This window comes from Monodon monoceros, unplaced genomic scaffold (assembly GCF_005190385.1).
Source record: "Monodon monoceros isolate NGI ecotype Baffin Bay Population unplaced genomic scaffold, NGI_Narwhal_1 Super_Scaffold_9, whole genome shotgun sequence".
NCBI classification, from domain to species: domain Eukaryota; kingdom Metazoa; phylum Chordata; class Mammalia; order Artiodactyla; family Monodontidae; genus Monodon; species Monodon monoceros.
This window is the reverse complement of record NW_021703786.1, coordinates 52,285,551-52,308,683: the sequence shown is the minus strand read 5'-3', so window position 1 is coordinate 52,308,683 and position 23,133 is coordinate 52,285,551. Positions and strand designations below refer to the sequence as shown.

Here is a 23,133-nt window from a genome sequence, read left to right as displayed (position 1 = left end):
CATATTTCTCAGGATTTCTCACATCAATACTGATGCGCATTGTGACTCTACAAGATGGGGTCAGCATTTGTAGAGTCAAACTTACATCCCAAACTTACTTGATTCTAGAACCCCCTCCCTTTTAAAGAACTATCTCATAGGACAAATGGAGGAACATATTTTGGGTAACATTGTTCTTGATGTTCTTTTTCAGTCTTATCTGCAGGATCTTCTTTCTCCACTAGCCTCTCAAATGTCTAAGTTTCTCAAAAGTTCACTTTTAGTGCTTCACTTATCTCATGCCTTAGTCCTCCACTTATCTCACCTTATACATTCACCGTAAGTGACCTCATTTACCCTCATGGTTTCAACCCAACTCTAAAGTCCACAAGTGACTCTGACACTTACTAACTTGTGCAACCACGGATCTTGGTTTCATAATCTATAAAATGGGAATAATGATAACTAATTCATAAGGACTAAATGCATGATGTATATAAAGTATTTACCACAGTGTAGTCACACATTTACACCTTTAAGCAGAAGCTCAGTAAATGGTCACAATCATTTTCTCTGTCTCCAGCCTAGATCTTCTTGCTGAGCAGCAGATGGATTTATCCAACTTGGGACTTTCCCTCAGTTGTTTCATATATACCTTAAACTCAGGATACTCACCTCCCACCCTACCATCTAAACTGACCCCTGCACACCCTAGCTGGGTGAACAGCACTATTCTCTCCACCCAGCTGCCCAAACCTGAAACACTGAAGCCATACTCTAGACTCTTCCTTTTCAATTACCATCCTTCCCTCTGCCTACCAATTTAGTAACTAAGTAGACTTGGCTTCCCTCCAATACATTTTCTGATGGCTAACTTTCAAAAGCACGAAATCTGATCACACCACTCCTCCTCTTAAAATTCTTCAATATTTCCTCATGGTTTTCAGGATAAAATTCAACCTGTTAATGTATTACAGAAGCCTCTTCATAATATGTCCTCTTTAGTTTCATCTCTCTCCATGCCCCATCCTGACATACACTCCCCACTCCAAACAAATCCAATCATGTGTATTTCTACAAATGATCATACTGTCATGTCTTTGTACATCCTATCTTGTCCATAAAGTCAATTCAACCCTACTCCTACCTACTTTATTGATGGTTAATTCCAAATGGTCTTTTTCATGAGTTTATTTGTTATCTCATTCTTATCCTTTAAATTTTCTCTGTAACAAATGTAAAACACAGCCTATAAATTTAAATATCCATCCTCAACCTATTTAATGCTATGAAATACAAGCAATCCATCCAATATGCTTAGGTAAAATTATCAGCCCCAGAATTGTCTTATTTTAGTAATGAGGAAATCTATAATTAAATTAGATCAACATTCCTTCACTGACATATATTTATTACATATTTATTACATTCCGACACTAAGAGGGTTACAAAAAGGAGCAAGAAAATTTCCTTACCTCAGTCTAATGAGAGAGGCTGACCCTTAAACAAATAACCCCAATATAATGCTATAAATATATGTAGTTGTATAAAATTTCTATGAGAAAACAAAGGAAGAAATGACTAACTTATGTGAGGTGGTTTCAAAGAATATTAATGGGAACAAATTCCAAATAAAATATTTTCCCTCTCAGTAAACACTCACCCAATAAATATCAAGATAAATTCCAGTTCTATCATAGAGTGGCCATATGTCCCAGTTCGCACTTCCTAGTTAACATCTGCCATGCAGTGAAATGACCACTAGCACCCCTTTCATTCCCATTATCATCCTGGTTTGGAATAAACTATAAGGTCACTTTATCATCCATTTCCTGTTCCCCTAAAACCAATCTCAATAATTTGGTTTTTTTGCTCTGAAGGTTATTTCTATCATTTAACATCTTTAACATTTTGAGGGGGGAAAAAAGTATCTAATTTTAACTACTCTGTCTCTGAGATGGATCAGCTCAAAATATTCTTCAGTTTTACTACCTCTTTCTCCCTCTCTCCCCCTCACATTTGCTGTGAAAGGAGACTATCTTCTTCAGCCTTAGGTAGGGAGAGGCATCTAGGAGAGGTAGGAAACAATGGAGGAACTCTATGTTAAATTTACATGTTGAATACTTTTTGAGAATATCTCTTAAGGTAAAAATAGAGAATTCAATTTAAGCCTCCAAAAAAATAAACTAATGAAAGTTTATTTTTTAACCAACACAATGAATGTTCTTTTTTAATGGTCATCTTAAGAGGTTCTATGATATCCCACTATTGGAAATATTTTTGGAATATCTGCTTGGAAACTGTGTTTAAGCCAGTTCATGACTCACAAAAATTTATCTCACTAACTTATAGACAGGCCTATCTTCATTTCCTTTCTTTTACTAAAATTATTAATTTTGTAAATACGGCTTTAGAGTCCACTTCTCTGCTATGCATCTCCCTGCCAAATCCCTTAAACAGTCTCTCGTTGTGCCATCTGCCCCAGGGTTATGTACCAACCCTTGTCCCACAACTTTGAAGGCAGGGCCTGATTATTTTAAACATTCTTACACCCTTAGGGCCTGAAATATGAAAGACACTCAACTAAGCTGTTTTAGATTGGTTAATTAATATTCATCAGATATGGATATGAGTTATTTTTGGCTATTTCCAAAAATCAAATTCACCTTCAAAGGAGATTTGCTACCTTTGGAGATACTTAAAAGAACTGAAGGCAATGCCAAAAAAGGAGCTCCAAAGATACTAAGCAAAGTTGCAACATTTGCACAAGTACATTGTCCACTTCCCTTGGGGACTAGACAACAGTCTTTTGAATGTATAAGCTAATCTTATTACTCAAATCCTGGAACTCCTTAACTGAAATCTTCCAGATAAATAAAGAAAAAACTTAAAGTCCAGAGCCAAATTGGCTACTCTTCATCAACATCTGCCTTAAACATTTTCTTGCTTTTAAAAACTCTGTAATTCTCTCCAAGATAAGACTAGCAATCAGAGTCAAAGTGCATCAACGCTGCCAAAACCTTAATTACGTTTAATCCTTTCCCTAAGTTTTTCATCAAGAGTTTCTCCAAACCTCTCTTAGCTTTAGAAGATTTATTATTAAAAACTATACTCTTCCTTATTGTAAAAACAACTTACGTTTCAATACAACTTCTCTTATAGGAAATTTAAAACATCTCCAAATCTCTGTAAGTAGGAAAAGAAATGTCTAAGTATCTTTCCAGTTATCCATACTTCTCCCCCTTTTACTAGCAAACAGTATTTCCTGGTATCATGGCAATACCTGCACAGCTATAAAGATACAAAAATCAAGTCTCCATTAGACCTAGTTCCATAACCACAGTAAGATTAAAAAAAAAAAAAAAAAAAGAAACACCATAAAATAAGACTCAGTAGCTGAATTTAATTAACTCTAAATGGATAAATCATCCAATCGAAAATGAATGGGTCTCAAAGGACATTAGGAGAAAAATAATCACAGATGAGAGAGACTGTTATATATTTGAAGTCTTAAAAGTATAAGCTAATTATAACTCATATATTGTAAATGCCACACAAATTCCCATGGTCATATAGCAGTGATATTTAACGATTCTTACTATTAACCTTCTGGAACCAGGTACCTACCTGTACACAGATTCCTGAGAATTCCCAATGTGAGTTAAATTCTATGGGAAAATTGTCAGTATCTGTTATTACTAGCTCTCATATTGAGCAAAGAAACACCCACCCCATTACTAACATACTACATGAGTCACTTTAAAACAAGATTTTCCTCCCTCGTTTAAAAACAAGACAACTCTATACCAAGCAATGAGTGATAAGGTACAAATTTAGACAACTTTACTTCCAGTAGAATGTACCTGACAGCACTTGAACAAAAGGATATTACTGATCTTAGAGTTTTACTTTCTATCACGGTTATTCTTACTTTTAAATTCTGGATCCTCAAGAAAAACATTCAGAGGTTGCATCCTTGCCCATAGTAACCTGCAAAATAAGTACTTCCTCTGAGAAAAGGGGGGTCTATTTGTCTTCCTACACGGCAATTTCTTAAGCTATGCCTTACTCTTTATATGATTAATTATATTTGAAGCACCACAATCTGACCCAAGCAACTGAAGTCCCAAAGTATTTTAAGCAACAACTGCATGTTATTCAGAGAGTAAGTGTACAAAGATTATGATATCATTATATACGTAATAAGTACTTTTTGTCAGTGGTATAAGATCTTGTCAGACATATGTGTCAATGCTGTAATACAGATCACCTATAACCATTTACAGTTCAGTGTAGCTTTACTTGAATACGATTAACATCCTTGATGACTGACTTCCCAGATGAATTTTATCATTAGGGCTTCCCGACATCTTGCATTCCACTTAATATCACTTTGTCTTTTAAAAACCTTTACATCATAAATTTAAAAGCAAGCAAAAAATTTTTTGCATTAAAAAAATCAAAATATTCTTCTGTGTAAATGACATACATCCAACTTGAACAACAAAAAAGAAAAAATTAGCATATTTGGGGGAATCATGTTAATTTTGGCTTATAAATTTGGAGGCAGTAATGTTAGAGTTTTCCCTTGAAATACAATTCATAACCCTCATCTTAACCCCTAAAATAGTGACATTATTCCCTTGGCTACACTCATCTGTTATAAATTTTGGCTGGTGTGGCAGGAAAAAAGAATCATCACTGGTCCATGTTACACATCAGGAGTCAAGCTGAGTCCTGGACAACTTCAATTTCTTCATCCTAAAACAGCACATGTTATACCTATGCCAGCAGCAATAGCTACCATTTATTGAAGGCTTAAAAGGGCCAGGTTCCATGCTAAGCATCTCACAAATAATAACTCTCGAGTTGCATCAAATATGCATTTAATTTATGCTAATTTGATTACATGTGCTCATAAGAGAATAAATATGAATGAAAATATAAGTTATGTTACAGCTCACATGACTTTACATGCCATTACATTCAACAAGTTCATGCAGGGGCTTCTCTGGTGGCCCAGTGGTTGAGAATCTGCCTGCCAATGCAGGGGACATGGGTTAGATCCCTTGTCCGGGAAGATCCCACATGCCGTGGAGCAACTAAGCCCGAGTGCCACGACTACTAAGCCTGCACTCTGGAGCCCGAGAGCCACAATTACTGAGCCCACGTGTCACAACTACTGAAGCTCACGTGCCTAGAGCATGCACACCTCAACAAGAGAAGCCACTGCAACGAGAAGCCCGCACACCACAACGAAGAGTAGACCCCACTCACCGCAACTAGAGAAAGCCCGTGCGCAGCAACGAAGACCCAACGCAGCCAAAAGTAAATTAATTAATTAATTTAAAAAAAAATGCATGCAACAAAATGAGCATGAGATGGGAGAAACTGTGTCCCCTCAGACAGTCTCAGTTACAGAGTTGTATGCCCAAATCATGAATACTGCTCTTTATGGGTGATTTAAGAGATGTTTTTCAAGGGTAATTTTGACTATAATTTGATTTTTTCCTATATGTTAACTTTAAAACCCTGCTAAGGTGGGACTTCACTGTATCTCATTTGGTCTTCATAAAGAAGCTGTGAAATAAGTACAAATATTAACCTCATTTTACAGAAGAATTAACAAGCAGAGAGATCGTGCAACTTGCTTGGCAGAGATAGGATCCAACTTAGCTCTTTCTGATTCCACAGCCTCTGCACTTAACCACTATGCTATACTGCAATATTATATGCCCATTTTCCAGATGAAGAATGAGATGCACAGAAAGATTAAGCAAACTTGTCCAATATTATACTGCTAACAAGTCTTCATACCAGGACTTAAATGCAAGCTTTCTTTTTTAAAAAAAAATATGTATTTATTTTTGGCTGCTTTGGGTCTTTGTTGCTGCATGTGGGCTTTCTCTAGTTGCAGCAAGCGGGGGCTACTCTTTGTTGTGGTGTGTGGGCTTCTCATTGCAGTGGCTTCTCTTGTACAGCATGAGCTCTAGGCACGCGGGCTTCAGTAGTTGTGGCACATGGGCTCAATAGTTGTGGCTCTCGGCCTCTAGAGTGCAGGCTCAGTAGTCGTGGCACTTGGGCTTAGCTGCTCTGTGGCATGTGGGATCTTCCCGGACCAGGGCTCCAACCCATGTCCCCTGCATTGGCAGGCGGATTCTTAACCACTGCGCCACCAGGGAAGTCCCAAATGCAAGCTTTCTAATTTCAACACTCTTTCTGCATTATGAAAAGATATCTCTTTTCCACTACGCTACCCTGGAACCCTAATAAAATAACTAACTGATAGAAGCCAGAGCAAGTAGTAGAGTACTAAACTAGGGCGGGGCGGGGCTGTGATAATGTGTCCACAAACTAGTGGCCCACAAGATAAATCTGTGCCATGGATGTGTTCTGTTTAGCTCTCAAGATACATTTCTTTAAATTTCATTAGTTGTTATGATGGATAAAGTTTGACAACAGACATTCCAAACATCCTTCTCCCTTGCTGCCACTCAATGATTATTATGGAAAGTCATATAACTGCACTTCCCAGGCTCTCTTGCAGTTAGAGATAACCATGTGACCTACGTTCTGGCCAGAGGCTTAAAGAGAAGTCGGCTAGGGATGGGGTTGGTTTCCAGGAAAACTTTTGCTTTCCTAATTAAAAGTAAAGCTAACTGCTGGCACTGTACCTTTCACCCCTTCTTGCATCAAACATGGATGTACTGCCTGGAGCTACAACAGACATTTTTTATGTGGAGACAAGTATAAAAATGGGAATCCAACATACTATCAATGGTAGAACCTAAAGACATAAAGAGCTTGGATCCTTATGGTATTGTTAAGCTGCTGAATGAGTTAGTCCTGAACTATATATCTTTGGATTTCCTGCTAGACAAGCCAAAAATATTCTTATGTTTTAAACGGTCTTTTGTTACTTGTAGCCAAAATATCATTCCTAGACAATTCAGTTGCCAACATTGAAAAATCAAGAGATTTCACGTAACAGTCTGCATTACTAGTGTTTCTTGAAATAGAAGACTTTTGCCACAACACTGGGTCTGCACTCTCACTTGGTCACAATTGGCAGCCCCTGACAATGCAGCTTAAAGTCTCCAACTTGCCAGAAGCCTCATTTGGCTAATTTCATTAATTTTGGTCACCTGCATAATCCCACCACCACATTTAAATGTGTGACCTTCTGTATTATACCTCTCAGTAGGTCTAGCCTAGAACCCAGGTGCCTACTTGAATGCCTAGCATTGCAGAAAACCTCCAATCAATTCCTACTAAAGATGTAGTACAGAGCTTTTACTATAGCAAAAACTCTCCTGAAACTGCCCAAAAGATGAGTTATTCTGAACTTTATCACTAGAACCAAACTAGAAACTATTTAACAGGAGTTAGAATAGTCAATTTTCTAGTTCTGGAACTCTGAGAAACCCAAGGAAGCAATATTTATGAATAAACCCCAAGATTTCAATAGTCATCAAAGGTCCAAGAAACCTGCTGGATTTGTTCCATAGAAGTAGCAAGGAAATATAAAAATCACTGCATCCAAATTCCTCAAACAAGAGACTGGGTTGTGATTCAGTAATCTTAACAATAAGGTGAGCTTGCACCACCACTGTACATTACCGGTAAAAGGTTTAGGGTTCTGATGTCCAAAACTATTAAGCCAGAATTTTACAAAAACTCAAATGTCACAGGTGAGAGATGATGTTGGGGGACATTTCAAAAAGGCTGTCATTTAGGATAGCTAAATAATGGAGACTTTCACTAGAAGCAGTTTCAAAAAATGACACACAACTCTCAGAAGAAAATTCCTTGTCAATTCTTTGGACAAATAATATAAATGAATGGCTGAATTATTTTAAATATCACTCATGTGTGTCACTGAGCTTTAAATTTTGGACTCATATGCTTAGTGCAAAAGGTCACTGCATCTTTATCTAAAAAGAATTTTAATAGCTTTAAGGGTAGCCGTAGATAACCACAAACTACAGTTTTCACTATCTTCAAGTGCACTTCATTACATATCACTTCATTACCATTACAGAGATGGTTGTGCTAATTTCAATCCAGGGTGTACAACTTCTCATAAAGTGACCCATGTGAAAGTAATACATATTTGACACAATTCAGTAAAGACCCAAATATATCACCTATAATAAGTTCACTTTGGAAGCCAAGCTTCCAAATCATATAATCATATTAAATTTAAAAATTAAATACTATTATATAATAATGTGCAAAAGCAAAGGATTAAATCTACTTAACATTAGTAATCACTAGCAGTTACCTAACACTATGCTATAGTCCTAGACATTGTGCTAAGCTTTCATTTAGTTATTTCATGAAAGCCAACATAAATCCTGTAATATAAGGAAACTGAAGCTTAGAAAGGTGATTTTCCCAAGGTCTACACCTAGTAAGTGGGAGAGCTGGGATTTTAACTCCAGAATCTGGCTCTAGAACTTAAAGTCAATTTAACCACTATGCTACGATACAGCCTACTTCCTTAAGAACAAGAATTTAAGACATAAAATCATTATTAAGTTAGCCAGAGAGAGAAACTGTCCTTTGAGGTCTGGATTTGGCAGTGAAGAAAAGTATACTCAGGGCCAGTGTACAGAATACTTTTCTTCTGAGGAATATAATCAAGAAAGTTTTAGCAGCATTAAAAAAAATTCATTATTTCAATATCACTGTCACATTGGCTACTGATCTTGAAGAAATTCTGCTCTCAATTTCCTGAATGGTATTTCAGAAAGTCAATAATAAATCAAGTGAAGTAGGCAAAAAGGAAAATGAGAAAAGAGAACTTCCTAATTTTAGGGAGGCGTCAAGAGATAATTATCTTATAAGGTATTTTCTCAACTATTGACCCAACTATTGTCAACTATCGACATTTTCAAATAACATTTTTGTATATTTGAATATCTTCCAAAGGCAACTGTCCATTTCAATAATTTCTTTCCTTGTCTTTGAATTAGGACCACATGTAATCCCATTCTACACTACAAGGTTTCACTTTGGAGTCCACACAACTATTGCAGAAAAGTTATTTCTAATTAGAGAATCACTATTACAGTTATTTCAGAAATGTAAGCCACAAAATAGAATACAAAATTTTAAAGTACAAAATCAAATGGGAGATTTCAGCATATAAGAATAAAGAATAAAACACAGAACCTCAATCATCCAATTTTCTACATCACACGTTCAAGATAAGGCAACTTGTTTTAAAAAGTACACTGTACTAGAAGCTTAAATGATATAAAGTCTTATGCACAGTAGGAACTTAATAAATGTTTGCAAGTGAATGCTATTCAGTAAAGTGGAAAAAAATCTATGGAAAAAACAGAATGAAACAAAAACATAAGCCTGGGACCTGTTAAAACACTATCTTCCTCTAAGTGCCATGAATCACCTGAAAAGACAACTGGAAACAAACCATAGACTAATTTGGTGAGTAATACCTCTCTTTTTAACTTTCCATGTACCGGCATTCTAAACAAGCTCATGAAACAGAGAGGTTCAAATCATCCTTGGGCCTTTAAACTTTTTCACTTTGCACCACAACTATAGTCTTCTATAAGACAATTTTAAGAACACAAGAAGACTTCTCATGGTTTTGTTTAATAAAATTTTCTTGTTTTAATCTTATAGATTAAAATCCTACAAAAAATGGTGCTTAAATGGAAATCTCCTAAGCATATGTTCTTTCTCCTAAGAGCCCTATATTTAATTTTCAAGGTTCTATATCCCACAAGAATGTTTTGTAAGCAAGTGGAGGAGTTCTTGGATTTTTCAGCCACACCTTGCCTAACCAGACTTCCTTTACAGCCAGCACAATTTCCTTTGAAGTTTAATTGGAAACCACAGAATCAGCATAAAAATGCTGAGTTGAGAAAGTTGAAGCTTGTATAGACAGATCAAAAAGGCAAATCAAAATATTGTGCTTATAGAAATCTTAATGCAATTTTTTTCAGTACTCTAAGAAGAAATAGGTTGTTTCTATTTTCTGACAGGTTCAATAATAAAAACTGTAATCAAAGTGCGACCAAAGTCTGAACCAAAGCTCTCTTGTTATATCATATGTGAGTTCATCCAGTTGCTTTAGAAATGCATCTTCAAAAAGCTGCATTCAATTTCTACTGTCAACTGCTTGGTATAGCTGGATTAGACAGATCATTCTTCTCACCTATTGTTTTCTTATACAAAGATATATTTAAACCCATAAATACATTCAGTGTCCTCAGAGTCTCCATATTTTAAAAATATCTATTTACAATAGCCAGGACATGGAAGCAACCTAAGTGTCCACCAACAGATGAATGGATAAAGATGTGGCACATATATACAATGGAATATTACTCAGCCATAAAAAGAAATGAAATTGAGTTATTTGTAGTGAGGTGGATGGACCTAGAGTCTGTCATACAGAGTGAAGTAAGTCAGAAAGAGAAAAACAAGTACCGTATGCTAACACATATATTTGGAATCTAAAAACAACAAAAAATGGTCATGAAGAACCTAGGGACAAGACGGGAATAAAGACGCAGACCTACTAGAGAATGGACTTGAGGAAACGAGGAGGGGGAAGGGTAAGCTGGGACAAAGTGAGAGTGGCATGGACATATATATACTACCAAATGTAAAATAGATAGCTAGTGGGAAGCAGCCGCATAGCACAGGGAGATCAGCTTGGTGTTTTGTGACCACCTAGAGGGGTGGGATAGGGAGGGTGGGAGGGAGGGAGACGCAAGAGGGAGGAGATATGGGGATATATGTATATGCATAACTGATTCACTTTGTTATAAAGCAGAAACTAACACACCATTGTAAAGCAATTATACTCCAATAAAGATGTTAAAAAAATCTGTCAATTTCTGTTTTATTTTGCTACATGATTCATAACCTCGATCATTAAAAACACCAACATATTCAGTCTATGATACAAACTAAGGTGGCCACTTACAGTGGCTACCATATAGCCAAACATTCAACAGATGAATATGCTGCTGGACTTGCCTGGTGGCACAGTGGTTAAGAATCCGCCTGCCAATGCAGAGCACACGGGTTTGAGCCCTGGTCTGGGAAGATCCCACATGCCGCGGAGCAACTAAGCCTGTGCGCCACAACTACTGAGCCTGTGCTCTAGAGCCTGCGATCCACAACTACTGAGCCCGTGTGCCACAACTACTGAAGCCCGCACGCCTAGAGCCCGTGCTCCGCAACAAGAAGCCACCGCAGTGAGAAGCCCATGCACCACAACGAAGAGTAGCCCTGCTCACCGCTACTAGAGAAAGCCCACGCGCAGCAACGCAGACCCAGTGCAGCCAAAAATAAAATAAATAAATTTAAAAAAAAATGCTGCTAAGCATGGCCTAGAAAACTGATAAGCTCTCAAGTGAAAAAATTTTTTAAAGATTACAGTTACATTATTATTCTGTATGGTGCTCTAGGGTCATTACAAAATCAAACACAACATACTTTGTCATGGAGATTGGCATCTAGAGCTGAGATTCCCCAATTTTTAAAATATAGCTATTATTGAGTTAAAAAATACAAAAGAAAGAAAAAAGGTAAAGAGAAACTAACCCTTGAGATAGGCTATTCATTTGAATTATACTGCCATAAAACAAATATCCTCCCCACCAAATCTGTGTTATAACGAAAAATTGCTTAATAACCAAACAGCAACTCTAAATCACCATCATTATAAAAATGACTAATACTTCATAAGTGCATGCTTATTTGGTGCCAGGCATGATGCTAAGGCATTCTCTCATTTAATGCTTATTTCTGTGAAAGAAGTACTATTATTACCCCTATTTTACAGGTGGGCAAATTGAAGCATAGAACAGTTAAGTGAGTTGTCTAAGTCTAGTAAGTTGTAAAGGCAGGGTTCAGATTCAGGCAGGCTGTTTCCAGACCTTACACTCTTTACCACTATGCTAGACTGCTTCATGTTGCTACAGGCATTTCTGAAGGGCTAAGAAGAGAGAAATGAAAATACTTTTAGGGATTTCCCCACTCCCATGTGATTTACATTAGAATCATTGGCAAATACTATTTTTATTCTAAACCACAATCACTTTCTTAAACCCCAAAGAATCAATAAGCTTCCCTAATAGACTAAGATAATGTGTTATGAGTTGCTAACCTGTGGTTTACTTTAATTCCTGCCTGAGATGTGCTAAATATCGTAAATGTGAAAAAAGAGCTCTCCCAAATTGTTGCTCTTTTTATAAAACTGTCTGAAGCAACAAGTGGAAAATCATTGCTCTAATAATTAACTTGCACAGAAATGTCTTCCCTTAAAGTTCAATAAATATAATTTCATACATTCACCTATATGAGGCAGTAAAAAAGAGGTTGTTGTTTTTCTTTAAGTGGGGGAAGGTATAGAGGTGGGAGAGGAAGAACAGGCAAGGGGCAAGGTAATATCTACAAACACAGATTTTGCAAAGATAGAAGCTTCAGTATCTGGTTACCATGCCTTAGACAACAATATCTTACAATAATCACCCTGTAGAGAAAACTGGCTTCTAATTGTAAATGGAACTGAAAGAGATTAATATTTAGAAGTAATAAACGTATCTTTCATTTTCTTAGCTGCAAAAATCTTTTGCTCCTCCAACTTTTCCAATTGATCTGTTAAACATTCCCTGTCCAGCATGCCCTACAGAATTGGTATCTTCTTCCCATGTTCACACTTGGTTTGTGCCTCTCCTATTGCCCTCACCATACTAGGGTTTGCTTTGTTTTGTTTTGTTTTAATTCATGCTTAGCTTATAGCTGCCTTCCCCTACTAGACTTTTAAATTCTAAGGCAAGGATAATGCCTTATATCATCCCATAGTGCTTGAGAAGGTTCTCAACAAACTTCTGCTGAACTGAGTTTATCAAGTACCAAGGCATAAGCAGCAAAATGACTCAAATTGCAGTGACTTAAACTAAAGGAGGACAAACAGGAAGCGAAATGGTCCGAAAAAAAAAAAAAAAAGAAGAAGAAGAAGAAATCAAACGGCACCTAGTAGTTGGTCTCTGAGTGTGACAACCAAAGTTTAAATCCCGGCTTTGCCACTCCTAGCTGGGGGAGTCTAGACACCTCTCTGAAAAATCAGTTTCTTCATCTGTAAAATGGGAACAATTATAGTACTTCTTCAAATCACTGTTGTGATGCCTGTTAGTGCTGAATCCAGTGTCTACAGCACAGCAAACACTTGAAAAATGGTAGCTATGCAGTTATACTTTAAGGTTTCTTGCTCATATCACAAATTTTAACAAATTCACTTTAAAGGAAAGCCAAAGTAAGGGCACATGTGTTACAGTTCAAAAGAAGTTATCTTTGCTTCTTCAGCCCCATTTTCTGCCCTTTACACAGCATCAACACTGTACTGCTTGTGGCTTCCAGCACACACGTGCCATTTCTGGCCCTGTGCCTTAAGTTCATGCTTAGAAATGCCTGCCTCCCTCCTGCTACTCACCCTCTAATTGCTGGTCAACTCCACTCACTCGTTAAGGCTCAACTCAGTAGTCCTTGCTGGCCTTCCTTCTCTTCCTCAAGGCTTATACATCAATTGTGATTACTACATTGTAAAATAATTACTTATTTAATACCAATCTTTCCACTATACTCTAAGCTTCCCGAGGCCAGGGACTAACTGGCTGCTGGATCCCCAATCCTGGCATGAAAAAGTAAAGAAATAGATACCTTCAGAATCAAGTATAGCACAGGATACAAAAAGGTGCTAAATTACCTTTTAAAAAAAAAATGAATCAAACAGCTCCAAAAAATCTAGGCTGTAACACAGTACATTACTTCTACCCATTTCTTTCTAAGCATATCCTCTCCCACCAAGTAAGTGAAATTATTTCACTTTTCAGAAAATCAAGGGAACCATGGGACTTTCATTACATTTCAGAGCCAAGATCACCTCACCTGACTTTCTCTTGACAAACAGAAAAATGAGGGACACTGTGAACAGCAGCTATACTGCTCAGCTGCACAAGAAAATGCAGGGCAGTTTGTAAATGTATCAGAAAAAGACACGGTGCTGAGAACCACAGTAAGAAAATGGATTGCATTACCTGCACAAAACAGCACTCAGTACCTATTTGCTGATTAACAAGATTCCTTAGGTCTCACCTCGCATGTACACCTGACCTCTGGCATATTTCAAATTGGGTAGAGTCATATCAATAATCAAACTGCTTGGTTTTGTTTTTTGAAATAGTTTCCCTACTACAGCTAGGTTTCTTGAATGAATGAACAAATAAATCAAACACATGGACATGAGAATGCCTACTATGGGCTAGGCACTGTGTAGCCAACATGACAGCAGGCATTTAATGGAAAAACTGCAAAGCTCTAAGCTGCTGGAACCTGGAACGATATGCAATGGTGATACACAGAAAGGTAGTGTGGGCTCTGCATGGTGCCTTTTTCAGACAGGGCATAATCTAGAATCTGCTCCCTCTCACTAAAGCCAGATAGAAAGGACAAGAGACTTGAAGACACATTTTAAGTACCAAAGAACCGCTCTTCCTCTGGACTTTCCAGATACCAGTCAAATTTTAAAATCTAAGCTAGTTTAAGTTTATTTTCTGTCCACACAACTTCTTTTTTTTTTATAAATTGACTTATTTATTTTTGGCTGCATTGGGTCTTCGTTGCTGCGCACAGGCTTTCTCTAGTTGCAGTGAGCGGGGCCTACTCTTCATTGCGGTATGCGGGCTTTGCACTGTGGTGGCTTCTCTCGTTGCGGAGCATGGGCTCTAGGTGCACGGGCTTCAGTAGTTGTGGCTCGCAGGCTCTAGAGCACAGGCTCAGTAGTTACGGCGCATGGGCTTAGTTGCTCCACAGCATGTGGGATCTTCCTGGACCAGGGATCAAACCCGCGTCCCCTGTGCTGGCAGGCATACTCCTAACCACTGCACCACCGGGGAAGTTCCTGTCCACACAACTTAATGAATACTAAATAATATGTGCTAACCTAACTGAAATCCTGTGGGAAGAACAATGGAACTTCACTGGAACACACTCTAGCTTATACCCTAATGTAGTATTTCCCAGAGGTGGAATTAGAAAAAAGGAGTGATTGTTTCATAAAATGAACTGGGACAAGTTAACTATTCGGAACAAAATTAATTTAATATTTATCTCACACCATGCAGTAAAATTAAGTATAAAAATAATCTATAAAACAATTTAAGAAAATATCAGTGAATATTTCTCTACTCTATTGATGGAAAATTGAACTAAGTAGAAAAACAATGGAAACACACATACACAGACTTTGAGATGACAGCATTAAAATTTTTTAATGTCTGTACATCAAAATGAATAAAAAACAAATAAAACAGAATGGCAAAGGAAAACCAAGGCAAAATGTGTAACATAACAGAAAAAGGTTAATATTATAAGTATACAAAGAATATTTACAAATCAATATGGCAAAAATAACTCCACGAAGAAAGCTGGGCTAATCACATGAATGACTTAAAAGACAGAGACTATAAAATAAATAATGGTAAGTATTTGAAAAATGCTTAACCTCTGACTTAAAAAAAAAAAGGCAACTCAAAACAATAATAAAATACTAGTGTTGAAGAGAGTTCTGGGGTCAGACACCAGACCTATACTCTTGGGTAATTCATTTTACTTCCTTGAGCCTCAATTTTCTTTGTAAATTAGAGACAATAATACCTAAACCACAGGAGTGATGTAAAAATTAAACAATATAATGAACGTAAGGTACTTAGCACAGTGTTTGGCACACAGTAAATGTTCAGTAAACAAGAGTTCTTAAAGTGATAAAGAAAACAAATGATGACAATATTCAGGGCTGATGAGGGTACGATGAAGCAGACATTTTTATACATAGCTCGTCAACAAAATTTGATTCAACTTTTATGGAGGACAATTTAGCAATATTTATCAAAAGTCTTAAGGGTAGGGACTTCCCTGGTGGAGCAGGGGTTAAGAATCCACCTGACAATGCAAGGGACACGGGTTCAAGCCCTGGTCCGGGAAGATCCCACATGCTGCGGAGCAACTAAGCCCATGCGCCACGACTACTGAGCCTGTGCTCTAGAGTCCGCGAGCCACAACTACTGAGCCCGTGCGCCACAACTACTGAAGCCCAGACGCTCTAGGGCCCGTGCTCCGCAACAGAGAAGCCACCGCAATGAGAAGCCCACAACAAAGAGTGGCCCCCGCTCGCCCCAACTAGAGAAAGCTCACGCACAGCAACAAAGACCCAATGCAGCCAATAAATAAATAAATAAATAAATTTTTAAAAAGTCTTAAGGGTGGTCATATTCTTTGGGCTTCTAGAAACAAATCAGTGCTTAAAAACAATGGAAGAACTCAAAATGGAAAAAATTGCTAAATATGACTATATCCATCGATCCATCCATTGATCCACAGTCCAATATTTTTGACCCTGGTGATACAAAAATATGTAAATAGACCCAGTCTCTGGCTTAAAGGTTAGTTGGGGAGATAAGCAATCAAACAGTCAAGTACAATAAAGAGATAAGAGCCACGACGGGTATGTATAGGGTGCTATGTTGCGCACAGAAGGAGCACCTACCATAGTCTGGGAGTGGAGTCAGGGAAGCTTCCCAGAAGAAGTGACATTTAAGCTGAGACCTGAAGGATGAGCAGGAATTAGTCAGGTAAAGAGCTGAAGGGAAGGTTTCCAGGAAAAGGGAACAGCATGTGCAAAAGCCTAGAGATCAAAGGGAGCATGGCATGTCAGCGTGACTTGAGCAGTGTGCAAGGCAGGGACTTGGGAAGAGACAAGGCTGAAGAGGTAAGCAAGTAAAAGCCTTAGTAAAAGTCTTGCTAGCAAAACTCTGGAGTGTAGACTATTCTAAGGGCAATACAAACAATTAAAAAGCAAACAGTTTTAATAAATAAAGGGGTAACATGCATAACGTATCAAGAGAATACACAGATTGAAAAGAATACACAGATTGAAAAGAAAACACCGCCTGCCGAGGCAGGGGACATGGGTTCGTGCCCCGGTCCGGGAAGATCCCACATGCCGCGGAGCAGCTGGGCCTGTGAGCCATGGCCGCTGAGCCTGCGCGTCCGGAGCCTGTCCTCCGCAACGGGAGAGGCCACAGCAGTGAGAGGCCCGCGTACCGCAAAAAAAAAAAAAAAAAAAAAAAAAAAGAAAAAGAAAAAAAATCACTGAATTGCACACTTATTAAAACAGGTTTACTTTAGGGCCTGTAGTCTATACTTCAATAAAATTATCTTTTTAAAAAGTTAACAAAAATGCCTAATAAACATCTAAAAAATATTCAACTTGTCTAATAATAAAATGCATATCAAGCCAACTAGGTACTACTGTTTATCCTCAAAAATTACCAATGATTAACAATAAAATGAGAATAAGGCTAAGTGTTAATAAGGCTAAGAGAAATGAGCATTCTTACACTATGTTGGTTGGAATAAATGTTAACTGGGAACAACCATCCTAGGAAGTATAACTATGTAACAGGAATCTTAAAATTGTATATACTCTGTGATCCAGTAATTGTATTTCTTGAAATCTTAATAAATGTTCCAAAATGCAGTCAAATATTTATGCGCAATGATGGTCACTGCAATGTAGTTTATAATAGAAAAAAAAAGTTAGGAAAAAACCGAGATATTCACCAATAATGGAATGGTTAGAATGAGTTATAACTACTCAACGCAACCATTTAAGTGATTTGGCAATACATCTATGATATATATAAAACTTTTAAAAAGCATACAAAATTATACATACAGCAGCATTTCAGCTATGTAAAAATACACGCTCAGCTGTATGGCATGTATCTTTTATTCTCTTTTCTGTGCTTTTCCATATTTTCCAAATTTCCTACAACTGGCATGTATTATTTCTACAGTTCAAGAAAGTTTCTAAAGCTGTCTTCAAAAAAATTAAAAAGCATCACTTTTAAGTATATACTTTATATAAATCAATTTCATATTTGCTATGGCTTTATTTTCTCTGACTAGGGAGAGAGGTGTGGTCATATCTGAATATATATAATTCAATAATATCTATTTATCCCACATCCCCATTTGTTTATATATACATATATATGAATTGCCCAATTAATTAAAATGTGCATCTTTTTTTTTAACATCTTTATTGGAGTATAATTGCTTTACAATGGTGTGTTCATTTCTGCTTTATAACAAAGTGAATCAGTTATACATATACATATGTTCCCATATCTCTTCCTTCTTGCGTCTCCCTCCCTCCTACCCTCCCTATCCCACCCCTCTAGGTGGTCACAAACCACCGAGCTGATCACCCTGTGCTATGCGGCTGCTTCCCATTAGCCATCTATTTTACGTTTGGTAGTGTATATATGTCCATGCCACTCTCTCACTTTGTCACAGCTTACCCTTCCCCCTTCCCATATCCTCAACATCAAGACTTTGGTGAAACTTGGATGGATCTCTATCTGAAAATACACTTCACTCAATCCCGACTGCTTAAACCAAGACAAAACAAGATTAAGCCTTCTTACGATGATTTGGGGTCATCACTATAACCATATAATAGTTGCTCTGAAGGAGTACTGGGTCTTAGAGGGGTATTTGTCCTTACATTAAGTAGTCCCTAACTGCTAAATTTTTTCCTTGGGTCAGCTATTTATAGGTTTTCTTCCTCTTCCCTTGCTGTAAAACCATTCAACTATTATTTCCCAGAACTTTAAGGAGCCTGCCTTTAGCAGCACCTGCCCCTTTCCATTCCTATTTTGCTGCTGGTAATCTTCTATGAGTATGGAAACTAAATATTCAAGTTTATAAGATTTCTATGTAAACCAAGAGATAATAGGCTTCAAATAAGGGTATCACCGAAAAATGAGTTGTACAAGACTTGGATGATTCTGTTCTAGACAGTCAAGACAGAAAGTCAAAACAGACAATATATAAATGAACTCAAAAGACAGTGTGAGTTCTTGATTGCATCTCAAGTCTTGATTCCTTTTCCCTATTGGCAGTCAAGTTCTCAGGATCAGAAACTAATATGCTGTCTCTCTTATCACTCCGTGGACCAGGAGCCAAGGAACTTAGTTCTACTGCAGGATCTTATACCAACCAGTTTTGCAATCTTCAGCAAGCCTTTTAACCTTGGTATTTGTCCTGCGTAACTTATGAGGCTCTTCTAGAATTAAATTAGACCATGAACACAAGACACTCTGAAAAGCATAAAGCACTTTTACAAAAGTAAAAGATTTTTATGGTATTTCACTGTATTTATATAACCCTGGACCAATATAGGTATCCATTCAGAAAATTCATACCAGATAGAAGAGATAATTCTTAAATTGCCCCCGATTAGTTAGAAACATCTAGAACAATATATTCCAAGAGTTGGCATCTCTGATTCCTCCTCCCCTATATCCAATCAATCCCAGGTCCTTTGCGTCTTCTCCACAATCCCTTGCATCTGTCCTTTTCCTTCCCTTCTTTCACATTCCCAGTTCATGCCTTTATTATCTCACACCTGGGCTACTGTAACAGCCTCTAACCTGCTCCACTCATGCCCTACCTCTCAACTCCCTCGGGCCCACAGCTGCTAGATCAGTTTTCTTAAAACACCACTGTGATCATATCCGCTCAAAAACCTCTGAGGACACTCCATTACCTTCTCTATCAAGTTCAAATTCCTAAGCTCAGCAGTCCCTTTGCAGCCCTAGCTGCCTCCCCACCTTTATCTATTACTACTCTTCGAAACAAATCCTTCTTCAAACTGGTCTATTTAATAAGTCCTTCAGATATGTCTTGTACGTTCCTGTCTCTAAGTCTTGGTGTATACAGCTTCTTTCCACTGGAATACTCTCTACTTCCCAGCTTCTATCTCAGCCTATAAACATTCAACCTATCCTTCAAGGCCTAGTTCAAGAGCCACCTAACTATGTGTACTTCTCTTTGATTACCAGGAAGGAAAAAGATGGAAGATTCTAAAGTTAGACACATCTGTGTTTCAATTACATCTTCAACAGGTGAGTGTCACTGGGTACATTCCTTAATAGCTCTTTGCCTCAGTTTCATCAGTAAGATGGGGATAATAGCAATTTCCCTTGGGCATACTGTGAGGAGTAAATAAGTTAATCCATGTAAGGCACTTAAATGTTACATATTATTATTACTACTATTGCCATTAGTGAATTTATCTTAATTTGAATTCAGACAATACTTATGGCCATTTACAAACTGGCTGTTCATGTACATACAGTAGCATCCCCTCACTCTCCTTTTCTACTCTCACATGTTTGTTCCTCCTCCAGTCCCTGTCCCTTCCCTCACCCCCTCCCTCCCAAGATTATAGACCCTGATAGATAGGGTCAATATCTTATACACCTTGATACTATAATAGTCATTCACACCCAGTAGATGATCAATAGATTTGTTTAATCTCTAATGAAAGAACACTGAAGAGCTGACGGTATTAAAATGTCTTACCTCCTACAGTGAAAAAGCGTAACAGAATGCTTAATATGATTAATTAAAAAACCCTAAATTTCCAGCCTCACAAAATTAAATCTCTCCTTTTGTGGTTCTGTAGATTCTTTCTGTTCTCTTTTAAAACAAACAACTCAACTTATTCATGCAGCAAGAGATGCAACAGCAAATATATTCAAGTCAGACAGCAGTCAAATACTGGAACACAAGGACCATGAGACAACTCAACTGAAAAAGCTCTGGATAAAGTGGAATAGGAAAACAATTTAAAGGGAAAGGTAACTGGGTCATAGTCATGCTAACAATGCTGACTGTTACACACACACACACACACACACACACACACACACACACACACGTCTCAGGATTCCTTTGCTCCCAGGGCCACATATAAACTGAAATACCCAGGTTACTATAGCAAGTAGATGTAGAAATATCAGTCACTTGGCTCAACAACTGAGCTTACCACATGATCAATTTAATTACCTATGTCAAAAGTGCCTATTAACATACCTCCAGATTCTAAAATAACCAAGTGTTGGCTAATTAAGTTACAGCAAGTAGATATGGTACTACTAATCATTCACCTCAAGAAAATTAGTATGATAACGTGATACACATATATTATAATTACAGCATAAACTGCTTCCAACAATGCCCAGGGAAAATCATGTCAATATAATACTGGTTCCTGGTTTGCCTACATGACTCAATTAACCTTCAGTTGCTTTCTCAGCCAAAATCTGGCGTGGTAACCACTTTCTTCCAAAGGTTTACTGGTGGGGTGAATTAAGATGGTCTGATGGTATGTTAGTGACTTTCCAAAAACTAGCATAAAATACCACATATAAGAATAAAGTATATTAAATTTCCATTCCTGTGATACTTGTCTTCAGAGGACCCTTAAATATTTTACTAGCTTTCAAGTGCAGTTATTCTCAAATCACATAATCTTCAGAGTTGGAAAGAGCCCTTTTACCACCTCCTAGGCAAAAGGCCCTCCAGCCTTTGCCTGAACCTTTCAGCAATGGGCACTCACTATTTTGCAAGGCAGTCCACCCCACTGTTACAAAATTCCTCCTTAGAATGATTGGAAATCTGCCTCCCTGAATTTCTTTCTATCCAAGGATCCTAGCTAGTTCTGCTCTCTGGAAACAACACGAAGTAAGGTAACCTCTGAAGTATAATCACTTCTAGAATTAGGATACAGCTGCCAATTTGGTCACACAAAGTGCAAAAGCTAGCTCAGGAAAAAAGAAACCACCACTCTACACAACAAAATTTTGAAATTCAGGAAACTACGTTGAAATTACAAACCAGCACACTTTCAAGACGTCAACACTCACACACACCTCAGTTAACATATGTATACATATGCAGAGTAACCCGAATTTTTACAGTGCAAGGTAGTACAGCGTTTACTGAACACGTTTTTGCAAGTTGAAACCACTACATCCACCAACACAGTTTTTTAAATTACTGTTCTGAAGGAAGTTCAAAATGGTTTTTCCAATTTCTCATATATTCATTCCACTTATTCCCTCTAAAACATCTAGTTTTTTTTTTAAGATCCCATTTCCCCCCACTGGTACAATATTTTATTTTAAAAAAATAAATATTTTCAGGAAAAAAAAAAAAGGCTAAAAGAATGGAGCGTAAAGGAGTGGGGGTGGGGCGAAGGTAAAGAAGGGCCCAGCAGGAAAAGGCTGGTTACTGGGTATTTTCCTTCTGGAAGCACGCTTCACTGGCACAGGCATCTGAAGTAACGAGCCATACAAACACGACCCAAGAACAAAAACGATCATGAGCAATGAGTGTAAGGCATAAATGTCTGTGAGATGTAAATGAATTGGCACTGGTCATCAAGCAGCGCCAGATGCTTCGGGACCTCGCAGAGGTAAGAGATCCAAAGAGCAGAGACCACGGCCACCCTTTGGAGGAGGGGAGGAGGGGAGGAGGGGAGAAACCAAGGAGTAACTACCGTTCAGCCGTCCAATGAAGCCCAACGGACAGGGCACAAAAAGACAGCGAGTGACCAGGGTGAAGAAAGACACCCGGAGAGCCCGAAGGGCGTGCAGTGTGCGAATACGGAACGGGTCCCTGAAATGGGCGCGGGTAAGGGGATGTGGGTGTGTGTATGGGGCAACGCAGGAGTCCCAGGGTCCTCTCCCCGCAGCGGAGCAACAGAGGGTAAAGGAAGGGGGAGGGTGAAAAGCAAGAATGACTCATTCCCGAAAGGAAGTGCTCAAGCCAGAGGAAGGCATGCCACAGGGGGGTTCGGGGCGAGGACTGTGAGGCGCTAGGTGCTCAGAGTGATGGGGGCACAAATCGACGTTCTGTAGTTCCTGCAGCTCGTCTTTAAGATGGGGGGGTGTGGGGGGTTCGCGGCAGCAGAGTGCCCAGGCCTGGGAAGCGGCGCGTGCGCAGTGGCGCTCGGCGGGACCCGCTGAGGCAAAGCGGAGCCGCAGTGACAGAAGCGAGCAGAGCGGCTGCCGGGAAAGACTCACCGAGGCGCAGGGGCTGGAGGTAGTGCTGGGGGTAGGCGACCGCTGGACCGTGACCAAAGCCATCTAGGCGCTGCTGGGTTGTTCCGGGCAGGGCATTCTTGTCCTGAGTGTGGGGGGCGGGAGGGTGACGGAGCCGGGATGAGGCAAGGGGTGTGGGGTGGGGATGAGG

The 23,133-nt window shown here is 38.5% G+C and overlaps 2 protein-coding genes across 4 annotated transcripts in view; one reads left to right on the top strand and one right to left on the bottom strand.

The window, feature by feature from the left end:
* The window catches only part of SSH2 (slingshot protein phosphatase 2), a 245,111-nt gene that overhangs the window by 221,529 nt on the left and 449 nt on the right, over positions 1-23,133 (bottom strand). Inside the window, exon 2 of one of the 3 annotated variants that reach the window (XM_029210906.1) lies at positions 22,965-23,067. In XM_029210906.1, the coding sequence (XP_029066739.1) occupies positions 22,965-23,027 (63 nt within the window). In that variant the 5' untranslated portion in view covers positions 23,028-23,067. Of the gene's footprint in view, positions 1-22,964; positions 23,128-23,133 lie in introns of those variants that run through there. The other 2 variants (XM_029210908.1, XM_029210905.1) reach the window with 2 other exon arrangements.
* EFCAB5 (EF-hand calcium binding domain 5) overlaps positions 21,991-23,133 on the top strand; it is a 108,804-nt gene continuing 107,661 nt past the window's right edge. Inside the window, exon 1 of the mRNA XM_029210918.1 lies at positions 21,991-22,572. The gene's annotated coding sequence lies outside the window, so the exon portion shown is untranslated. The remainder of the gene's footprint in view (positions 22,573-23,133) is intronic.